Below are 20,681 nucleotides of genomic sequence, written 5' to 3'. Positions count from 1 at the left end.
CTAGAGGGGGCCGTTAATGTTATTATGCGATTTGTTTTTAATATTTTTATTTAAAATAATAGGGATTTATGAAATGTTTGGGGGCCATGGCCCCCTTGGCCCTATGCTGGCTCTGCCATTGACAAACTCGATCGCGTGACCATTACGAACACAGACTCACTTGCTGCAACCGCCTCTTCACTTATAGGATCACTTATAGGAGTGGAAACTGACCAATCAAAATTTCAGTGGAATTTGTACTGATCCATCGGGTTTATCAAAATTTTGGGAAATTTCTAATTATTTTCGGAAACGAAACACTAATTCCAGTTTCGTTTTCGAAAATCCGGAATGAAAAATTAGAAATCGGAAGTGTCGAAAGTATAGTAGTTGTAAGAGATTTACGAGCTAAAACCCGAATATTATTATAAGCATATATAAATGCAAAATTCGGAACTATCAGTTATCAGCGTCTTCTCCAGGGCCAAGGCCAAAGGGGTTTTAGGCTAGCTACCAAACCACCGCTTAACCCCTCTCTCTCTCTCTCTTCTTTCTCTCTCTCCTCTCTCTTCTCCTCTCTTCTCTCTCTGTGTTTGCTCCTGCATGTGAATACCTTTGCTGTAAGCTTCGTAGCGATGGAGTTTTTGAGCTCCACAATCTCAACCAATCCTCAGATTTCTCCTGCAATTCAGTTTCTTACATGGAAAAGCCCTTCGAGGCTAACTATACCCAAATCAGGAAACCCTCGTTCCCATCCCCAATTTTCTCGCTATTTATTCCGCTCTATTCCGTCCAGGAATTTCCAAATTTCAGCTCATTCTCGCAGACCTACTAACCGCCAGAATTATCTGAGGAAGAAACTCAGTCAACAACACCACCAGCAGGTGAGGGACCTTCAAACCTCTAATTTTGATAAAGTTGATTCAAACGTTGATATTTCTGATGAAATGAACTCGAATCTCGATAAAATTAGGGTTGATAATGATTCAAATTTTGATAGTTCTAGTGGAGATATGAAGAAGAATCTCGAGGGGAGCAGTATTGATAATGATTGTAGCGATGGTGTTGAGGAATCCGAAATGGATTTGAGGAAAAGGAAATTTGGTGAATCTGTTATGTGGAATAAGTTGGAGAGTTGGGTTGACCAGTATAAGAAAGATTCTGAATTTTGGGGGATAGGGAGTGGCCCTATATTTACTGTGTTTCAGGACAGTGAAGGTAAGGTGGAAAGAGTAGTTGTCAACGAGGATGAAATTCTGAGGCGAACTCGAGTTGATCCACAGTCGAGTAACGAGTCTGAGGACTTGTCTGAATTTAATTTTAAGACATCTTTTGCGAAAGACTTGGCAAGAGAAATGGAGAGTGGGAGTAATGTGATTCCGAAGAACAGTTCCGTAGCCAAGTTTTTGCCGTCTGGTGGTGAAACTGAATCGCGTCTTACAAAGGCAATTCGGGGTGTCACGATAAAACCAGGTTTATTACCAAGAATGTCGAAAGTCGGGGTCTTAGTTTTATGTGGCTTAGTTATGGTTTGGTCATTTAGGGGGCTGTTCAATATTGGCAAAGATAGTAAAGAAGAGTACACAAGTTTGGAGAAGGAGATGCTGAGAAGGAAAATAAAAGCTAGAAAGGAGAAAGAGAAGGTAGTGAAAGGTAGTGTGGAAGTGGTTCAGGATCCGGTCGAGCCGAAAATTATGCCTTTTAAGAGGCCTCAGCTTGATAAGGAAGAACTTGTGAGTACCATTTTTAAGGCCAAGGGGTCGAAAAGTGAACTGGAAACGGTGGAGTATAGTGGTGAGCAAACTAAGGAATTCAAAGAGAAAATCGAAGAAATCAGGGCAATGGCTAGGCTTGCACGAGAAAGTGAGAAAAGAGATGTTTTGTCTGATGATAGCGATGGTGATTATAGTGATGGCGAGGATTCTCAAGCGTTGAAAGAGTTGTCTACACATAGTGAAAGTCCACAAAACGACTTTCTTTTTCAGAAAGAGATATCTAGTAGTGATTCTGATGAAACGAATGATGATATTGGACAGTCTGAGAACGAAGCTTTACATGAGAAAAGTGAGACATCGTTTCATGACATTCCTGACAGTACTGAAAACTGGAGACCGGAAGTTAACACAAAATTGGTTTCAAAATCCTCGGATTTGAGTGAAGCTAACCTACACTCGGAAGGTCCTGGCAGTCAATCGGGCCCATATGAAAATTCTTCGAGAAAAAAGTTAAGAATCATAAAATCAGCTAAGGAAGCCAGGGAGTATCTCTCGAGTAAGCATGACAAACTGGAGGTGAACCAAAAGCATGAAGTTAGAAATAATGAACTGACTGATTTTGCTGTTACCATGCCCAGTACAAATGGAGCATCTGGTACCACAAATCAGATCTTAGATTCAACTAACGAGACATATGAATCTTCCTCGATAAGTGGAATACATGATCTTTCAGATCCTTCTGAAAATTACCGTGGAACAACGGAAGGAAATGCTGATTTGGATAAAGATGCTGGAATATCTGAACTCAAGATTCGTGAGATAAAAGAAACAGATATTAGTGCAAGCCAGGAGAACTTTAATTACAAAAATGAAATATCTTCTTCTGTACGGGGCAAGCCAGAGTCTATATCTACTGAATTTGACGAAGGCTTGATTCAGAAAGAAGAAGTATCGACTCCACTTAAGAAGCATAATTCTGAAGTTACTGAAAAAGAAGAAGTATTGATAGGTCTTCAAGTGCCTGAAAGTACATCTGTTGACGAAGTTAAGGATAGAACTGCAGATCTAGGGGCGTCGGTGAAAAAGGAAAACTGGATAGAAAAGAATTTTCATGAATTTGAACCCATTATGGAGAAGATGGGAGTGGGCTTCAGAAACAATTACCTAGTTGCAAGGGAGAAAGCAGATCAAGAAACTGAATTGATGATTGCATCTGATGGTGCTGAAAGTGAACTTGATTGGATGAAAGATGAAAAGCTCAGAGAGATAGTATTCAAAGTGAGAGACAATGAGCTGTCGGGAAGAGATCCGTTTCATCTTATGGACGAAGAAGATAAATGTGCATTCTTTAGTGGCCTTGAGAAGAAAGTTGATCAAGAAAATCAAAAGCTGCAGAACTTGCATGAATATCTTCATTCCAACATCGAAAACCTTGATTACGGAGCAGGTAAAAAAGATTTTCCTCATGGATTAATTCGTTTTACGAATGATCAAACCAATTAAATGTTTCTGTCAAGTATATCAAATAATAAGGTTAAAATCTACATTTACATATTAGAGTCTCTTGGCTTTGATTCCTTCAATCAGTATATAAGTTCAAAATTCTTATTCACTATTCATGCTCTACAGATGGCATTAGCTTGTTTGATGCTCCCGAGAAAGTCATGCCTCGGTGGAAAGTCCCGCCTGCAGAAAAGAATCCCGAATTTCTGAACAACTTTATGGAACAAAGAAAGGCAAATGTAGCTGAAGGCCTTAAGAAATCATTTACCTCAAATAAAACTGGAAAAGATTCCGTTCATGAATCAAAAGATTCTTCTTCCAACGGGAATATTCCTGCCGCCACAGATGCCACTACAAGTAAAGAACTTCACAAAGATAATTTAGCATCTTCAAAGACCGTTATACAAGGTAGTGATGGCTCTCTTAGGGCAGGCAAAAAATCAGGAAGGGAGTACTGGCAGCACACAAAGAAATGGTCACAAGGGTTCGTCGAATCTTATAATGCAGAAACAGATCCAGAAGTCAAATCCGTAATGAAGGATATGGGGAAGGATTTGGACCGTTGGATCACAGAGAAAGAAATACAAGAAGCTGCTGATCTAATGAACAGAGTCCCCGAAAAGGGTCAAAAGTTCATCAAACAAAAACTCGAAAAAGTGAAAAGGGAAATGGAACTGTATGGACCCCAAGCTGTTGTGAGCAAGTACAGTGAATACACAGACGAAAAGGAAGAAGATTATTTATGGTGGCTAGACCTTCCCTTTGTACTGGTATACAATGAACTGTAGACTTAATTTTTATCTCATTTCCGTATCTTGAAAGTATTGTTGAGTATCTTGTTTTATGGCTTTTTCAGTGTATAGAATTGTACACGGTCGAAAACGGGGAGCAGAAAGTCGGTTTCTATTCATTAGAGATGGCTTCTGATCTTGAATTGGATCCAAAGCAATACCATGTAGTTGCTTTTGAAGATGCTAGTGAGTGCAAGAACTTTTGCTACATCGTACAAGCTCACATGGAAATGCTGGGAATCGGAAACGCCTTTGTTGTTGCTCGACCACCCAAGGTGATGATTTGATTAGTCCATAATTATTGTATTTTGTCTCTCATATACTATGTTATTAATCCGAAATATTCATTGGTCTAAGGTATCAGTAGTGAATCGTTTTTCAGAATGAGTATGATTTATGTCCTAATCCACAATTTGAAGTACTGTTTATATATCGTTTGATTGTGATTGTAGGATGCTTTCCGCGAAGCAAAAGCAAATGGGTTCAGTGTGACTGTTATAAGAAAGGGTCAAGTGAAGCTCAATATAGACCAGACATTGGAAGAAGTAGAAGAATCTATTGAAGAAATAGGTAGTAAGATATACCATGATAAAATCACCAAGGGCCGTTCGGTTAATATAGATGCATTGATGAAGGGAGTATTCGGCGTCAGCAAATCGACCAAGAGGTAAAATTCGATTTTTTTTTTTTTTCCGTTTTGACTGGTAATATTGTTTTCTTTAATAATAAATGGTGGGTTTTTCAATTTCTGTTGCAGGAAGAGGCGAAAATCGAAGAAAAAACGTATTACACCGTGAAAAAGTGCTGCTTGAAACACAATTTTTGAGCTCACTTGTCTACATTCTTGGTCAATCATTTTTGGTGAAACTAGTAGTATCATTACATTGAAATATATTCCTTAAATCAAGTGCAAAGAACAACACTTGTACAGATTGAAATGGCACGTAGTAATTAAATTTTTTTTTTTTCCGTGCGCTTTAACAATCTCTTAAATCGGACTTGAAAATTTATATACACAATCTATTTTCATTAGAAAATTAACTAAGGCGTTGATTAATTAATGAGCAACGTCATTATGACGGTATCAGCATCGGAAACCCAAAACAGTACCGCGCGTGACCTCAATCGACACCCCGCACTTGACTCTACTCTCCACTCGGTGCATGAACACCTTCAGCACCCTAACCCTCCCCACCAGCTTCATCCGCGTCTCTATCTCCATCGTGTCCGCCGGCGCCACGCCGCCGACGGTCGATCCGTCATTTACGCCGCCGATCGCGGCTCTCTCCGGCGCCGGCAGGGGGTACTTCTGCAAATCGAACTTCGCGGACATTTTCTGCCTGGCGCCGCCTCCGATTCTCCCGGCGGGGATGAAGACGGTCCCGACCGGTTCGCCGGAGTAGACCAGCTGCAGCGAGCTGTCGTAGTGCGAGAACTCGTCGCGGTTAGGGTTCGTCACGGTGACGTACTGGAAGAACTCGAAGTCGACGGTGCCGTTTGTGACGGAGAATGTCGGGAACTGGACGGCGTTGACGGCGATTACAGGAGGTTTGGGCTTGAAGAGGAAGAAGTAGACGGCGACTGCGGCGACGGCGACGGCGAGCAGGAACACGGTGGCCACCACGCACGAAGCTAAATTAGTACGGCCGCTCCTGGATTTGGTTTTGTAAGCGTAGGGATGGCGATCGTCAGATCTGTGAAGAAATTGGGGTTCGTTCATTTCTTCAGCAAAGGTAACACAACCAGAGAGAGAGAGAGAGAGAGAGAGAGAGAGAGATAGAGAGAGAAACAAAAAGACAGAAATTGTTAGTGGGTTTTGGTATCAACTCCAATTTTACTCATTTGCTGCTACTTTTTATCAACAAAAGAAGAAAAAGAAGCGCATGATAGTATTTTGCCACGTCATCTTTATTGGTCCTTTTGGTGAGAGAATCCTGAAATTGAACCCAGTTTTTTGGTCAAGTGTTTTCTAATGAAATCATGGTTTTGTTATATGCCAGACCAAATAATTTCATCATAGTTAATGATAATAAATAATTGAGCATGTGGTATAATTGCATTTGAAGTGAATTAAGCATCAAGTTATATATATATTTATATAGTTTGCTTTAAGACTGTCATTAGATGTCTTTAAATTGTTTCAAAAGAGTAAGGCCCCGTTTGGTTGGCAAAATAAGATTAGCCAAGATAAGATTAAATAATCTAATGAAACCCAATTATTTTATTGGAGCTTGTAACGTCCAACAAAAAAAACACATTAGAAGGCAAGATAAACCATGATTATATAATTTTGGCGGGTCGACCCGGCAATTTATTGAGGATACCAAACATCAAATTAAGTCTAACTATTTAGTTAATCATGGCTTATCTTGGCAACCAAACGAGGCCTAAATATATTATTGCATTACACTGTGTCATTTAACCTTATTTCCCACTTCTTGCAGCTCAAATCAACCCTGTTCTTGAGGAGGAAAGTAGACTGAACAATTCTAAAAATAAAAGGTCAACAACAAAATACAAACTGGAGTTTCAGAATTTACTCAAGGATCTGAAAAGAACAAAGTCATTATCCAGTTCAAAATGCTGAACAAGTTGGAAATTAAAAAAAAATCCGGTGGAAACTATCCCCGAAGACTGAAGAATGAAATAAATGGACACACATTCACAAACCAACAATATGCGCATATGTACTAAAACATATGTACCAAGTTTTTTTTACGAGGGTTAGATCAGATTAGACCATCTCCTTAAGACGGCGATCGATAATGGTGGAGACGGAGTCGAGGAATGCAGCTTCACTTGTACCAGGTAGCACAGATTCCTGAGCTTCTAGAACAATCTCTTCAACCACAGATTCCTTCCTCACTGTCTCTCTGCAAAGCATATTGCCTATGGCAAACGGTGTAAGCCCCTTCTCTGCACCCTTCTTTAGAAGCATGGTTGAGATGCGAAGTACACGGGCACATTCAGGCGGTAGGTCCCACCCGTAGAACTTGAGCAATGCAATGTCCTTTTCGGCATCTAGTGACCTTATGTAATCGATGGTGTCATTGCTGAACGGCTGGCGAGCTTGAGGCCAGTACAGCCAGTCAAATGTGCAGTCTTCAAACTATAGGGATAAGAGAATGAAGAAGTCGTAAAGTGAGATTCGGCTTCGACAAAAGAGGAAGAAAATCAGTCAACTAGTATAATTACTTTTCTGTTTCATATGCTGAAGTGAATATTCCATCTCGATCCAAATTAAAGAATGCCAAAAGTTACTAGACTAAGTAATGGTTGTAAGGTGCATATGATCGCATTCTCAAACAAGGCTCCATGAGAGCTCTTGGAAAGTTGTTTCACACGTAAAAGAACACTCACGCATGCATGCACAACTAGTGACACAGAGGCACAACATTGAGAGAAGAGGGTGTGTATATATATACACACACAAACACACAGAAGGTAAGATTTCTTTCAATTAAAAATCCTATCCGCGTAAATCAGTAATCTTGGTAGCAAGAAATATTGATATAGAATTGGTCCATAGTCACTTGAAATATCCTGTCTTTAGCCATCATGATTACGAAATTCAATTGCATGGTAAACAAGTTGAAGATACACAGCAATTCAAATGCATGAAATATAACCGACGTTTTATCTGATAATGGGAGAGGCTATGGTAGTTCTTCAAACAACAATCAGCATAGTATCACATAGTTAAAACAACAATAAAGCCAAGACTCAGCAACGATACATGCATACATGTTTTGCGGAAACAAGTAAAACTGGTAATTAGGAATCACAACGCCAAAGCAGAATAAAGACTTACACTATAAGGCAAGCAATAGCCATGATCAATCGGGATAAGCACAGTCTGACCATCTTCGCCCTTACTCACTAATATATTCCCGGCATGTCGATCTGCATTAGCCATCCTCATATCCAACACAGCAATCTTGTGCACCTCATGAACCGGAAAAGCACCGGGCCCCATATCTTCACAGCTCCCGTTGTTCTCCATGAACATTTGCAACGACCCTGTCTTAACAGAAACACCGTCTGGATGATTAAATCCTCTGTGAAGGCACCTCACATAAACAGTTGGAGGAACCCCTGCAAATCCACTGGCATCACCATGTAAAGAACGCCAACCACTCTTTGGATGATCCAGTAAGTAAACAGCACACTCTCTCACAGCACCTTCCCCAACTCTAGTCCCCTTCTTCAATCCTTCTCCATCCTCCGACAATGGCAGCCCACGAGGGTTGTTCACAGCCATAGGCTCCTCATCTGCCGGCTTAAAAACAGATAAATATTTATTCCCCGATTTGTCCAGCATAAAATATGCACCCCCAGTACCCTCTGATGATCTAATTGGATAATTCCCATTATCCAATCCTTCCAATGTGGAATTAATCAAATTGATGATCTCTGGAGGCAATTCGATCTTCGGGTTAACAATTACAGGCTCCAATGATGTCTCCCTCTCCGATGGTTTCCTCGGTACAAAAAGATTGTGCTCACTCTTTGAATCACCCTCGTACCCTGTTTCCCTATCCACGTCATCATACTCTCTTGTGTCGTTCTGCTGTGGTGCGACTATAGACAATTCAAAGTTCTTTCCGACCGGTGAGACCTTTATTTTTGCGGATTTTCTCACAAACAAATGAATCACAGCATCTGCATCGTTCTTGGAGAGATCGGTTATCAGCCTCTGATCCTCGATCGGCTTTCCATTAAGCAACACCTCTTGATCCTCAACAAACTCCGTTTCCCTATTTGCTATCTGACGTTTGACATAACCGACATCCCTGCTCCTTTCCACGTGAAAAGTGAACTCTTTTCCGCCACAAGTCCTCACATTAATGACCTGAAGGTCGGATAAACGGAGGACCAAATGCATAATATTCCCATCGCTCAAACCATAGTCGCGCACAAGGGAATTGCTACGAGCTAATTCCCTACCCCTACAAACCAATTTTTGTTTCCTAGTGACAATCCCTTTACAGTTCTGAATCCGGATCTTCACGGATTCGATTGAATCCGAATCCAGAACCCGCATTGGGACCATTGAACCCGTGGACATAGCTACGTATATTAAGATGGATTCTTGACTATGTTCAGGCGATGGAGGAGGCAAAAAGGTCATGCTCCTCTCACGAACTGGGACAATGGAAACCATACCGGCGGAAGACATCTCTACAATTGACCCCTCAAATCCCAAACCCTAAAAAAACTATATACCACACCTTTGTTAAAGAACAAATTATCACCAAATCTATATATACATGGTGTTAATCGTCATCCACAAAAGCTACACCAAATCATACAAGACTAAAAGCTACACCAAATTGACAGCAAACGCAGCCCACAAACCCTATAAAAAGGATTCGTGATTGGCCATTATATCAATCGGGGACAAAATATTTCCTAAAACGAAATAGAAAATTAAAAAAAAACGAAAGATTTTTTTTTTTTTTTTCTGTAATTCGAGCTGTGAGGGATTCAATTAAAAAAGAGGGATGAAATCGTTGGGCGAGAGAGGAAATCAGCTGATTAGAAATAGGGCTTCTTACCAGAGAGCAATAACCGAGGAAAATCGGTGCCCTCGGCAGAGGTGAACGAAGGAAGATGAGCTAAAATCTGCGATGAATCAGACTGTAATTATTGTTGTGGTTTGAACAGGGGGAAATTCAGAGGAGAGAGAGAGAGAGAGAAATGAATTTGGGTGTTTTTTCTGGGTGGGTGTAGAGAGAGAAAAAATTGGGTTTGGTTGGAGAAGAAGAAAGCCAACACGGTTAAGCGTCGTATTTTCCGTATGGAGCGTTGAATTTCTACTTTGACGGGGAATATTTACACCGTTCTCACGCCGTTAACATTTTCTATATGGGCTTTTCTAGCCCGATAAATCAAATTAGGCCCATTTAGGTGTTCGTGCAAAATAAAAAAACTATCCGTTTTCTTTCCGTTACGGAATATCCAGTGTCAGTGACTGTTCAAAAGAGAATAGTAGACTTTGTAGCCTTCAACAATTTAAAAGACTCCTTCTCGAAATAAAAAATAAAAAACAATTCAAAAGAATCTGCTTTTGACCACCTTCATCTTTTTTTCCTTTATTTTGTTTTTTTTATTATTTATTATTTTTATTTTATTTTTTATTTTCCTTTTGGTAGTGTAGTGTTTCCCTGTATGAGGAAACTGCAATGAAGTTTCTTTTGGTTCATTCCCCATTACATGCTTTACATTACAATTCTTGATTATAGTAAATATTAATCATTTTTATCTTCTCAAATATAACAACAGTAAACCATAAAATTGCCAAGAAAAATCATGAAATAAAACACAATTATCCAATAGAAATAGTAATTTCCAATTAAATTCGAAATATTTGTTTCCACGGTGGCCGAAGAACTTTCATACAAATCGTGGGCTATAAAAATGATAACAGTTCGAACTAACAAGAAGTTCTTACAATATCCCGACAACATGAAAACCGCACGTGCGATACAAGCCCAAGAAATGTACTTAGTACACTACCATTGATCTTCACGAGTAGTGAACTCAGTTCATCTTAATTCAACAATGTACACGGAAAAACGCGACCACGAGAACAAGCCCAAGCAATAACAATCCCGAGCAGAGCTCCAACAAACACTTGTGAAGGAGTGTGACCGAGAAGTTCCTTTAGCTTCCTTTTGCTTATCGGATGCCCTTGAAACAAGTCCTCCACAATCAGATTCAACACCTATATATATATATAGATTGCACGGTTTGTTTTCGTATTATAATCGAATTGACTAATATGTTCTAACGAAGCACACAATTTTGAAGTGCAATATCAAATATGCCAAATACTAAAGCAAGATATGTACCATCAAATTAAGCAAAATCATATTTGTCGCTAAAACAAGTGAACTTTCGTGTCGGGTCGAATTCATTTACAAGAAATGACTGATTTTTATTGTAGATCTAAATACTTGCACTACCTATTCAAGATCGGTGAAAAGGGCACATTTTCAATAGGGAGTATTTGATGAATTTATAATTAATAATTAATAATTAAAATAAAAATCAATAGGGCCGGTAGTTCGGTACAAATGGTTGGTTAGTTACCATTGAAGACCAACAACCCTTTTTGAAGCACTACCAGAAAAGGGCGTATTAAATTTAATTCTTGCGTAAAATCATGAAAAATCATGAAAATTGGCTTCGACGACGTAGTAAGTTTACCTTTTATCGGTACGAAAATAGTTACAAGACTAAGTATTTGCAATATCAAACAACCATACTTTCCATGACTGAACTTAAGCATGTCGTTTAAACTATAATTTTCCGAAAGTTTTTTAGTCGAAAGCCCCTAAACCGTAGCATAAGTAATCCAAATCAAAGTCATTAACGTGCAATACAAATCGATTGATTCCCCATCCAACGATTTCACACATGCTAAACATTCACAAAACGAACAATACTCGAAAGACAACGTAAATCAACAACATAAGTGAAGCAGAGAAATAAGTTACCTCAGCCTGCATTCCAGCATGCCGCCTCACACCAATAGCATCATACATAACAATCAAACTAAACCCCAAACAAACCGGAAATAACGAATCCGCCACTCCATGGCAAATAGCAACAGAGGTAGTCAAAGCAGTGCACAATGCCGAATGCGAAGAAGGCATTCCACCAGAAGCAAAAATAACCCTAAAATCCCATTTCCTCTCCACATAAAAATTCAAGAAAATCTTCGTCGATTGCGCGACCGCCCAAGCGCATAAACCCGATACGAACGTCGGGTTCGCAGCTAAAGTGGACAAAATAGGGCTGATTTTAACCTTCGCCGTAGCTGTTACACTCATCAGCGCAGTTCCAAAAGCCCCATTCTGCAAATATCCAGATTCTTCGGCGCAGTAATCTCGAAAAGCAGCGGCCCATTTGTTCTTCACAGATTTCGCCGCGAAATCCCTCGCTTTCTGGATCAAATACGGAAAGGATTTGATCGGATTCTGATGGTTTAAACAGTTCACAGTGATCGATGACTTGTTGAATTTTTTGCGACCGTTGAATTTGAAGAGGGAAAAAGAGGAGTAATTAACAGAGGTGAAAGAGGGAAACGTGAAAATTGTTGAGGGTTTGGATTGAGGATGATTTATTGTGACGAGAGATTCCATGAAAATCGTAGTGAAATTTGGATCGTGTGTGTTTTAGCTCAGTGTTATACGCATCGGTTTCCGGAATGTTCTTCAGAATCTTCACCTCATTCGCCCACCAAATTAAAAATTAATTTTTGCGGTAATTAAATTTGGATTCGAGCATATTCCAGAATTTGAATTTCAGGAATTTGGAATATAAAAGTTATTGGGAAAATTACAATTTTAGTCCCTCAAGTTTGCACTAATTTTATATTTGATCCTCCATGTTAACAAAAACTCATTTGGTCCTTGATGTTTTCAAAATTGAACACTATTAATCTTTTCCGACAATTTTCCCTTAGTAATAATAGAATCATGTGTGTGCCCGTTACTTCTTTAACTGACGGAATAACTGTAAATTGACAGAAGTGACTAAAAGTGTTAAATTATTCAAACACGAAGGACTAAATGTGTTTTTTATGACATAAGGTACCAAATGTGAAATCAATGCAAACTTTAGAGGTGAAAACTGTTATTTTCCCAAACAATATTATTAAAAAATAGATATTAACATGGCCCATGGGCCAAAAATACATTTTCGGATTCAGGGATACGGCCCATTACCAGGCCCAAATTACTTTTTTCTCTTGTGGTGAAACGCCACCGTTTCGACGGTTTTTGAATTTGAAAAACAGCAGAACAAAGTAAAATGTAGTCCCCACCAGAGAACTGTCACCCACCGACGACGTCGTCGTTTAAACTCCCCCAACCCCTTCAATTTCAAAATTCAATATCTTCTTCTCTCTCTCTCTCTCTCTTCTTTCTCTCTCTACAAGTCTGAGATCGAACGGTAGCTTCGTTGTTTGGAGTTGTTCGTAGTCATTTGCCGTTGTTGCCGAGTCAACTCGCGAATCCTTGACTCGTTGCTGACTAGGAGATATGGAGAATCTGATATCTTTGGTGAATCGTCTGCAGAGAGCGTGCACGGCGCTTGGTGATAACGGCGAGGACAGCGCGTTGCCTACTCTCTGGGACGCTTTGCCGTCTATTGCCGTTGTCGGCGGTCAGGTATGATTATTTTCTTTTTTTCCTTTACATCTCTTTGTTTATTTATTTCATAGAAATATATATTGTTCAATTGTGATGCTGATCTATGGCATCTGAGAGCTTTGGGATTTTTACTGGTTTCTGTAGATCGTGGTGAATGTTGATTTGGTTGGTTAATTCAAGTGTTTTCATTATGGATTGGAGTGTAGATCTGCTTCTGACTGTTGTGAATTTGAATTTTCTTATGTTGTTTTATATTATTCTCTCACCTTATTTAGTGTTGTTTTCATATTACTATTGGCTTAGGGTGAATTAGGATTTGGTTTTCTAGCATCACAAAACTGATTCAACTGTATCTTTACATTGGTGGTGGAATTGAAAAATTGATTAAATATGGTGGAAGATTACTATTCATGCCTAATGACCGTGTGTCAGTACTTCAAGTTGATTTTGATTTTTAACAATGAGTAGATGATGTTATCTATATATTATTTTTGAATCGGTCGTGTAACTATTGCTGTCCAGTTGATTGGTTCACTTTTTTGCTTTATAGAGTTCTGGGAAGTCATCAGTACTTGAAAGTATTGTTGGGAAGGACTTTTTACCCCGTGGATCTGGTAATGACTGTTTTTGGTGTTCATAAGCTTGAATTCACCTTCCTATTTTGCTTATGGATGCCAAATTGTACAAGGAATTATTTTAATGTACGAAACACAGGTATTGTTACTCGACGTCCACTTGTGCTTCAGCTTCATCGGCTTGATGAAGGTAGAGAATATGCAGAATTTGGACATCTTCCTAGGAAGAGATTCACTGATTTTGGTAAGTTAATTTTGTCAATTAACTGGTCTGGAAGTTAATCTGCTATTTAGCTATGATGTGTTATCTATGATTCTACGATGATACTCTCGATTAATGGTTCCGAAATATTTCCTTTCATTTGTTGGTTTCACAAAACCATCTCATTTATTTCCTATATCACACACTCATTGCCTACATATATTTTCTTTCTAACTATGAATATTTCACACATTATTATAATTTTGGATGCTAAATATTTGTCATATTTTGCGCAGCTGCTGTGAGAAAGGAGATCTCTGATGAAACGGATAGAGAGACAGGACGTGGTGGCAGAACTATTTCCACTGTCCCGATTTATCTTAGTATCTATTCACCCAATGGTGAGTCAAAATTGTCACTGCACTGTTTTTTTTATTTTACAAATTGAATAATATCGTATGGGTTTGATAAAATTATATAGTTGGATGTTTTCATGATACTTCCAAATGCCAATCCAAAGTGAAAGATATAAGAATTTTGATTATATTGCATGTTGAACAAAGGTGAAGTCAATAAACTATACGTCAGAGCAGGTATAGGCCTGACATTATTTCATAGCCAGTTTTAGTGGTCCTCATTCTTCTTTGATGGTATTGCCACTAAAAAAAGAATCGTATATAACATTTCTTCTGTGCATTCGCTTTCTGCTTAGGGTCTCACATATATAAACACATATGTATGCTATTTTTGGCTTATGAAGTTTAGTTATCGTTTAATTCTCGAATTCAGGTGTTAGCTACCCTCTATCTCTAGATTTAAATGAACTTTAAATTAATCCAGTGCAACATTAAAATCCGTTTGATGTTTAGAAACCGCAGCTAATGATTAAACTTCTTGTAATTGCAGTTGTTAATTTAACGTTGATCGATCTTCCTGGGCTTACAAAGGTGGCTGTTGGTGAGTAAATCATCCCCTTAACTTTTTCATCAATTGATAGAGGGTCCCCAGATATAAGCTAACTGATTTATCTGTTGCTTTATCATAGAGGGTCAGCCAGAAAGCATTGTGATCGAAATTGAGGACATGGTGCGGTCATATATTGAGAAGGTATTGTATGATCTTGGTAATCCATTGATCATAAGTTCTTACCTAGAAAGTGTTTCATGCATTCAGCCACATATTCTAAATGTCCGAGACATTATAAAAAATCGATGGCCCATTATTAACAAATATTGAGATCTATGTTCACTTCTAAAAATTCAGAATTGTAATCATGATTATGATCAGTTCTATTGAATTTTATTTTAAGTTGAACGTGTTTATATATTTGTGCCTAATTGATTATTTTCAGCCGAACTGTATTATTTTGGCAATTTCTCCTGCCAATCAAGATCTTGCAACATCTGATGCGATTAAGATTTCGCGCGAAGTGGACCCAAAAGGTACATCATATTGATACTGTTACTCTGCTGGGTAATTTGTTTATCTCATTGCATGTGATTGTAGACTGTAGCTTACCATCAGGATTCTGCTGGGTAATTTGTTTATCTCATTGCATGTGATTGTAGACTGTAGCTTACCATCAGGATTTGTTTTCCCATTACCCTTTTAACTATATTATTACAATAATATTCTAGTTTCTGGTGATTTTTCGTTTTTGCTCTTTCTGTTTTTTTACAATCAACTTTTCAGGAGAGAGAACGTTTGGAGTTTTGACGAAGATTGATCTTATGGACAAGGGTACCGACGCCGTGGAGGTAAGTTTATAACTCTTGATCTTTGGTCTCAAAATACATTATAGAAAAAGAAAAGTAGTAACACATTTTATCTAAAATCGTTAAAACGCCCAATTTATTTTTGTAATTGATTTTTTAACACCCAAAATTATAGTATGGAAGATCATTATCCGTAAGTAGTGAAGAAATAGTTCATCTAAATTTTATTTTACCAATTTTGTAACGTCGAGCAAAATCACAAAAAATCGCATGCTATATAATATAATATAGCACACACGTTTTGCTACAACATTTTGAAATGAATTTTTTTTTTTTAAATAGTTTTTAACACTCAAATATATTGTATGGAAGATGGTTATTCATAAGTAGTCAAGAAATAATTCATCTAAAATTTATTTCACCAATTTTGAAATATGAAGCAAAATCACAAAAAGTCACATACTATAGCACACACATTTTGCTCAAAAACTTTGAAATGTCAATTTGTTTTTAATATTTTGTAACACTCAAATATGTAGTTGGGAAGGTGGTTATCCATAAATAGTGAAGAAATAATTCATCTAAAATTTATTTCATCAATTTTGAAATATCTAGCAAAATCGCATACTATATAGCACACACATTTTGCTAAAAAACTTTGAAATGTCAATTTTTTTTAATATTTTGTAACACTCAAATATATAATGTGGAAGATGGTTATCTACGAGTAGTCAAGAAATGATTCATCTAAAATTTATTTCATCAATTTTGAAATATCGAGCAAAATCGCATACTATATAGCACACACATTTTTGCTAAAAAACTTTGAAATGTCAATTTTTTTTTTAATATTTTGTAACACCCAAATATATGATATGGAAGATGGTTATCTATACGTAGTCAAGAAACGATTCATCTAAAATTTATTTCACCAATTTTGAAATGTCAAGCAAAATCACAAAAAAACGCATAGCACACACATTTTCCTAAGAAACTTTGAAATGTCGAAATCTTTTCTTAATATTTTTTAACACTCATATATATAGTATGGAAGATGGTTATCCATAAGTAGTCAAGTGATTCAGTTCACCAATTTTAAAATGTTGATCAAAATCATAAAAAAAAACGCATACTATAGCACACATGTTTTGCTAAAGTCTTTGAAATGTCAAAATATTGTTTTAGTATTTAACACTCAAATATATAGTATGAGAGATGGTTATCCATAAGTAGTCAAGAAATAATTCATCTACAAATTGTATCACCAATTTTGAAAGTTGAGCAAATCACAAATGGCGTTTACATTCCTGAATATTGATTATGTTTGCTGACGTATCTGTGTTTTATCCATTTATAATTGCCTCTTTGATGTTCATTGGGATTTTTTGGTCACGAACGATTTGCACAGCTTTACCTAATACTGTGTTTCTCTTACTGGAACTGAAATCTCGAATTTCTCAGTACTTGCTTAGTTATATTAATTTTTGGGATTTGTTTGATGCTAGTTCTTTATCTTTTTTCTTTGGTGAAGTTGCTGAAGGATGAAAGTATACATGTTCTGACTATTGTTTATCTGGATTTTAGATCCTGGAAGGAAAAGCATTTAAGCTGCAGTTCCCTTGGATAGGTGTTGTTAATCGCTCTCAACAAGACATTAACAAAAACGTTGACATGATTGCTGCTAGGCGTAGAGAGCGGGATTATTTTGCTCAAACTCCAGAGTACCGACATCTCGTTTCCAGGATGGGTTCTGAGCATCTAGGAAAAGTCTTATCCAAAGTAAGCAAAAAAAAAAAAATCCTCTGAGATTACCACATAATATTTGGTTTGACTAGAAACTTGCAAAACTGAGTCTATCTTGTTAGTTTGCAACTAAGATAATTTTTGAAGAATATGCAAACTGGCATTTATTTGCCATAATTTTTCATGTGTATCTGGTCATGGATGGATAAGAAAAGCAACCTAGCTTTTAGAGTAAAACATTCTTTACTTAATTGACTAGATTGAGCAATAGATACTCTGGTGTTGTACTATTTTTATTTTTCTATTTTTGTGAATGGCTGTTGTCTTTTATTGGGTATTTTATTCAATGCTCTCTCCATTGTTGAGAGTTTACAGTTTTTGATACCTTAATTTTCTCTGTTTAAATTCCTAGCATTTGGAAGCTGTTATCAAATCACGAATTCCAGGCCTTCAGTCACTGATCAACAAAACTATTATTGAGCTGGAATCTGAGTTAAGTCGTTTGGGAAAGCCCATTGCAACTGATGCTGGAGTAAGCTTTTGCCTGAATTCCCTGTTCAATACTTATACTTGTTACCATTTAATCTATCAGTTCTAGTGTAATTTGTACTTATGCTTTCTTGTTGTTCTCTATCTCTCTCAGTAAACATCCTTTATTTTTTTTGGGATGTGGATGGGGGAGGGGGTAACAATACCCTATTTAGTCTGCATCATTCGCCTACTACGTATTCAATTAATGCTGATACTTATGCAGGGAAAGTTGTACATGATCATGGAAATCTGCCGTACATTCGACGGAATATTCAAAGAGCATCTTGATGGAGTGTATGTATCCGTGATTTCTTGTCGTTGTTTTGGTAGTGTTTCATTCGGCTTTAGTTTTATTACTTACTGTGATTTGTTTTGCAGTCGACCAGGTGGTGATAAGATATATAATGTCTTTGATAACCAATTGCCTGCTGCATTGAAGCGCCTGCAGTTTGACAAACATCTCGCTATGGAAAATGTACGGAAATTGATAACCGAAGCTGATGGATATCAGCCTCATCTTATAGCACCCGAACAGGGTTATCGTCGTCTCATTGAAACTGCCTTAATTACTATTAAAGGCCCCGCTGAAGCAGCAGTTGATGCGGTATGTGGTTTCATGTTATTATAAACAATTTAATTCTGGATCATTTTGGGTTTTCCCAATTAGTCGTTCTTCTGATGGATATGCACTTGTTTATAGAAACTGCATTTGAGCTGCAGCTTTTCATCTATTCTTTGGTCAAGCTTCTGAATGCAATGATCTTTTGTCTTTCCAGGTTCATGGGGTATTGAAGGAATTAGTTCACAAATCAATTAATGAGACTGTGGTAAGTTTCTAATTATATTCGACTCTGTACAATAATGATCAATTACATTATATGTGGAAATAATTTTGTCGCCTAGAACATGACAAACATTACGCCTTTTCTAGTGTGTTTCCATTTTGGTCTGACAATTTTTTTAGCTTGATCTTAATCAATAATTTGTTTTGCTGTGGGACAACAAATAGACATAGGAAGCTATTGTAATAAAACAGCTTCAGGATAAATGATTTTACATAAATATTCTAGATGTAATTGAGTTCCGATAATAATCGATTTTCTCTGTGATTGCAGGAGCTGAAGCAGTACCCCTCTCTCAGAGTGGAGGTCGGAAATGCAGCAGTTGAATCACTTGATAGGATGAAGGAAGAAAGCAAGAAAGCTACTCTACAGTTGGTAGAAATGGAAAATAGTTACTTGACTGTAGATTTCTTCCGTAAGCTTCCTCAAGATGTTGAGAAGGGAGGCAATCCAACCCATTCAATTTTTGATCGATACAATGACTCCTATCTTCGCAGAATTGGTGAGTTGTTAGAGTGTTCTGCCACTGTCAATGATTTTTCGATACTATAGTGTTGTACTAATTATCATTAAATTTGGCAAAAAATGTGTTTCCCAGGATCAACTGTCTTGTCTTATGTCAATATGGTGTGTGGAAGTTTGAGGAACTCTATTCCAAAATCTATCGTTTATTGTCAAGTACGTGAGGCAAAACGCAGCTTGCTCGATCATTTCTTTGCCGACATGGGCAAAAAGGAGGTATTAATTTATGCCATTTCTTTTTGCTCTTGCCTCCTTATTAATCATACTTAAAAAATCAATTATCCATGTGGCTCTACAGGCTAGACAGTTGGGAAAATTGTTGGATGAGGATCCGACAATTATGCAACGAAGAGTCTCTCTTGCAAAGAGATTGGAGTTGTATAGAGCGGCTCAAGCAGAGATTGATTCAGTTGCCTGGTCGAAATAGGGAGTTTTGGCTGACTCTCTTAGTTCTTGATATGTTGTACTATTTTCCTGTATTACACCCTTTGTTTAATGATAGGAGAGCTTTATTTCTTGTTGTGATGCTATTCTTTGGACACTTGTGAAAGTTTTTGGCTACATGCTTGTTTGCTAAAAAATTTACGCGCAGACATTTGTTTACTACGTGTAATTACGTCTTTTAATTTTGCAGCTCGGACACTGTTCTTTTAGCATCACTGGTATACTGGGATTGCGTTATATGATCACTATACTAAAGATTCTGTTTTTTTTCTTCTTTGGATTGTATTTATGCTGGAAGTCGATGATGTAAGATGGCTTAATGCATGTCCAAGAGTCTGCTTGTCAATTGGTCTTGGGATACACATGTTTACTAAGTAAACTCTTGTAGGAGTTAAAAGATGGTTTGGTAATTTTGTTGGCTGTGTAAAAAACAATTCTTCTACATAGAGATGCTGGAAAACATTAAAAAAGAAAATGTCTTGTTTGTTTGTGTTCGTTGCATACAAATAAAAAAAAATGGGTTGGAGGTGCGGGGAATCGAACCCCGTGCCTCTCGCATGCGAAGCGAGCGCTCTACCATATGAGCTACACCCCCTTATTGTTAATATTTAATGCCTAATCTTATTTATTCATTTAATTATTATTTTTTTGGGCTTCGATAAGAAGCCTGAGCTATCTTGGGCCTTGATAATGGGCCTAACCTATTTTGGGTCTTGATATTGGGCCTGAGTTTTGTTTGGGCTGGATACATGGATTGTGTATGGGCTTATTGTAATGCGTTATATGGACTGCTATTCTGAAAGAGGCCTCTCATGGATATTGCAATACAGACTACGGGCTTATTGTAATGGACTATAGACGGCCTTCATTTGGGCTTATTCTATACATTATATGGACCGTGATTCTGAGCGAATAGTTATCTATAATAAGTAAGCCAAGAGAGAGTTAATTTACTAAT

At 37.6% G+C, this 20,681-nt stretch overlaps 5 protein-coding genes and 1 non-coding gene across 7 annotated transcripts; 2 read left to right on the top strand and 4 right to left on the bottom strand.

Moving 5' to 3' along the window:
- The first annotated feature begins 226 nt into the window (after positions 1 to 226).
- Positions 227 to 5,765, top strand: LOC105963908 (uncharacterized). Its single transcript, XM_012988397.2, has 5 exons — positions 227 to 3,141; positions 3,324 to 3,967; positions 4,054 to 4,263; positions 4,441 to 4,655; positions 4,746 to 5,765. Exons 1-5 carry the CDS (start codon positions 615 to 617, stop codon positions 4,783 to 4,785), a joined length of 3,636 nt encoding a protein of 1,211 aa, XP_012843851.2. The 5' UTR covers positions 227 to 614; the 3' UTR covers positions 4,786 to 5,765.
- Positions 4,763 to 5,708, bottom strand: LOC105963909 (uncharacterized). Its single transcript, XM_012988398.2, has one exon. The coding sequence runs from the start codon at positions 5,706 to 5,708 to the stop codon at positions 5,073 to 5,075; it is 636 nt and encodes a 211-aa protein (XP_012843852.2). The 3' UTR covers positions 4,763 to 5,072.
- A 735-nt stretch (positions 5,766 to 6,500) lies between the features above and the next one.
- LOC105963907 (phosphoinositide 4-kinase gamma 4) lies at positions 6,501 to 9,814 on the bottom strand. Its single transcript, XM_012988396.2, has 2 exons — positions 7,800 to 9,814; positions 6,501 to 7,097 (listed from the first exon to the last, which is right to left on the bottom strand). Exons 1-2 carry the CDS (start codon positions 9,165 to 9,167, stop codon positions 6,723 to 6,725), a joined length of 1,743 nt encoding a protein of 580 aa, XP_012843850.2. The 5' UTR covers positions 9,168 to 9,814; the 3' UTR covers positions 6,501 to 6,722.
- A 502-nt stretch (positions 9,815 to 10,316) lies between these two features.
- Positions 10,317 to 12,288, bottom strand: LOC105964059 (Acid phosphatase/vanadium-dependent haloperoxidase-related protein). Of its 2 annotated transcripts, none has more exons than XM_012988555.2 (2): positions 11,491 to 12,288; positions 10,317 to 10,715 (listed from the first exon to the last, which is right to left on the bottom strand). In XM_012988555.2, exons 1-2 carry the CDS (start codon positions 12,136 to 12,138, stop codon positions 10,542 to 10,544), a joined length of 822 nt encoding a protein of 273 aa, XP_012844009.2. In that variant the 5' UTR covers positions 12,139 to 12,288; the 3' UTR covers positions 10,317 to 10,541. The 2 variants fall into 2 exon arrangements, with proteins under 2 accessions (XP_012844009.2, XP_088670937.1); XM_088814811.1 differs by having other exon boundaries at positions 10,317 to 10,681; positions 11,491 to 12,268.
- A 309-nt stretch (positions 12,289 to 12,597) lies between these two features.
- Positions 12,598 to 19,885, top strand: LOC105963906 (dynamin-related protein 5A). The gene is made up of 16 exons (XM_012988394.2): positions 12,598 to 13,167; positions 13,700 to 13,763; positions 13,864 to 13,968; positions 14,223 to 14,327; positions 14,833 to 14,883; positions 14,972 to 15,033; positions 15,278 to 15,368; positions 15,619 to 15,683; positions 17,226 to 17,420; positions 17,797 to 17,916; positions 18,139 to 18,209; positions 18,294 to 18,519; positions 18,692 to 18,742; positions 19,031 to 19,259; positions 19,356 to 19,495; positions 19,578 to 19,885. The coding sequence occupies exons 1-16, from the start codon at positions 13,039 to 13,041 to the stop codon at positions 19,704 to 19,706; spliced, it is 1,833 nt and encodes a 610-aa protein (XP_012843848.2). The 5' UTR covers positions 12,598 to 13,038; the 3' UTR covers positions 19,707 to 19,885.
- Positions 19,886 to 20,245: 360 nt separating this feature from the next.
- TRNAA-CGC (transfer RNA alanine (anticodon CGC)) lies at positions 20,246 to 20,318 on the bottom strand. The gene has a single exon. It is a non-coding gene; the product is annotated as a tRNA-Ala (tRNA).
- Positions 20,319 to 20,681: the final 363 nt, after the last annotated feature.

This window comes from Erythranthe guttata, chromosome 2 (assembly GCF_056151865.1).
Source record: "Erythranthe guttata isolate IM_541 chromosome 2, IM_541, whole genome shotgun sequence".
In the NCBI taxonomy this organism is placed as follows: Eukaryota; Viridiplantae; Streptophyta; class Magnoliopsida; order Lamiales; family Phrymaceae; genus Erythranthe; species Erythranthe guttata.
Note: the sequence above shows the minus strand (reverse complement) of the source record. Positions and strands in the feature narration are given on the sequence as shown.

Bases quoted from the DNA above. Each gene is read 5' to 3' on its own strand.
- LOC105963908 (XM_012988397.2), top strand. From the start codon at position 615: ATGGAGTTTTTGAGCTCCACAATCTCAACCAATCCTCAGATTTCTCCT. The intron at 4,264-4,440 runs GTGATGATTTGA...TTGTGATTGTAG, and splicing joins TTGTTGCTCGACCACCCAAG to GATGCTTTCCGCGAAGCAAA. The intron at 4,656-4,745 runs GTAAAATTCGAT...TTTCTGTTGCAG, and splicing joins GTCAGCAAATCGACCAAGAG to GAAGAGGCGAAAATCGAAGA.
- LOC105963909 (XM_012988398.2), bottom strand. From the start codon at position 5,708: ATGAACGAACCCCAATTTCTTCACAGATCTGACGATCGCCATCCCTAC.
- LOC105963907 (XM_012988396.2), bottom strand. From the start codon at position 9,167: ATGTCTTCCGCCGGTATGGTTTCCATTGTCCCAGTTCGTGAGAGGAGC. The intron at 7,098-7,799 runs GTAAGTCTTTAT...TTATCCCTATAG, and splicing joins GCTATTGCTTGCCTTATAGT to TTTGAAGACTGCACATTTGA.
- LOC105964059 (XM_012988555.2), bottom strand. From the start codon at position 12,138: ATGGAATCTCTCGTCACAATAAATCATCCTCAATCCAAACCCTCAACA. The intron at 10,716-11,490 runs GTAACTTATTTC...ATATATATATAG, and splicing joins ATGCTGGAATGCAGGCTGAG to GTGTTGAATCTGATTGTGGA.
- LOC105963906 (XM_012988394.2), top strand. From the start codon at position 13,039: ATGGAGAATCTGATATCTTTGGTGAATCGTCTGCAGAGAGCGTGCACG. The intron at 13,764-13,863 runs GTAATGACTGTT...TACGAAACACAG, and splicing joins CTTTTTACCCCGTGGATCTG to GTATTGTTACTCGACGTCCA. The intron at 18,210-18,293 runs GTATGTATCCGT...TTTGTTTTGCAG, and splicing joins AAAGAGCATCTTGATGGAGT to TCGACCAGGTGGTGATAAGA.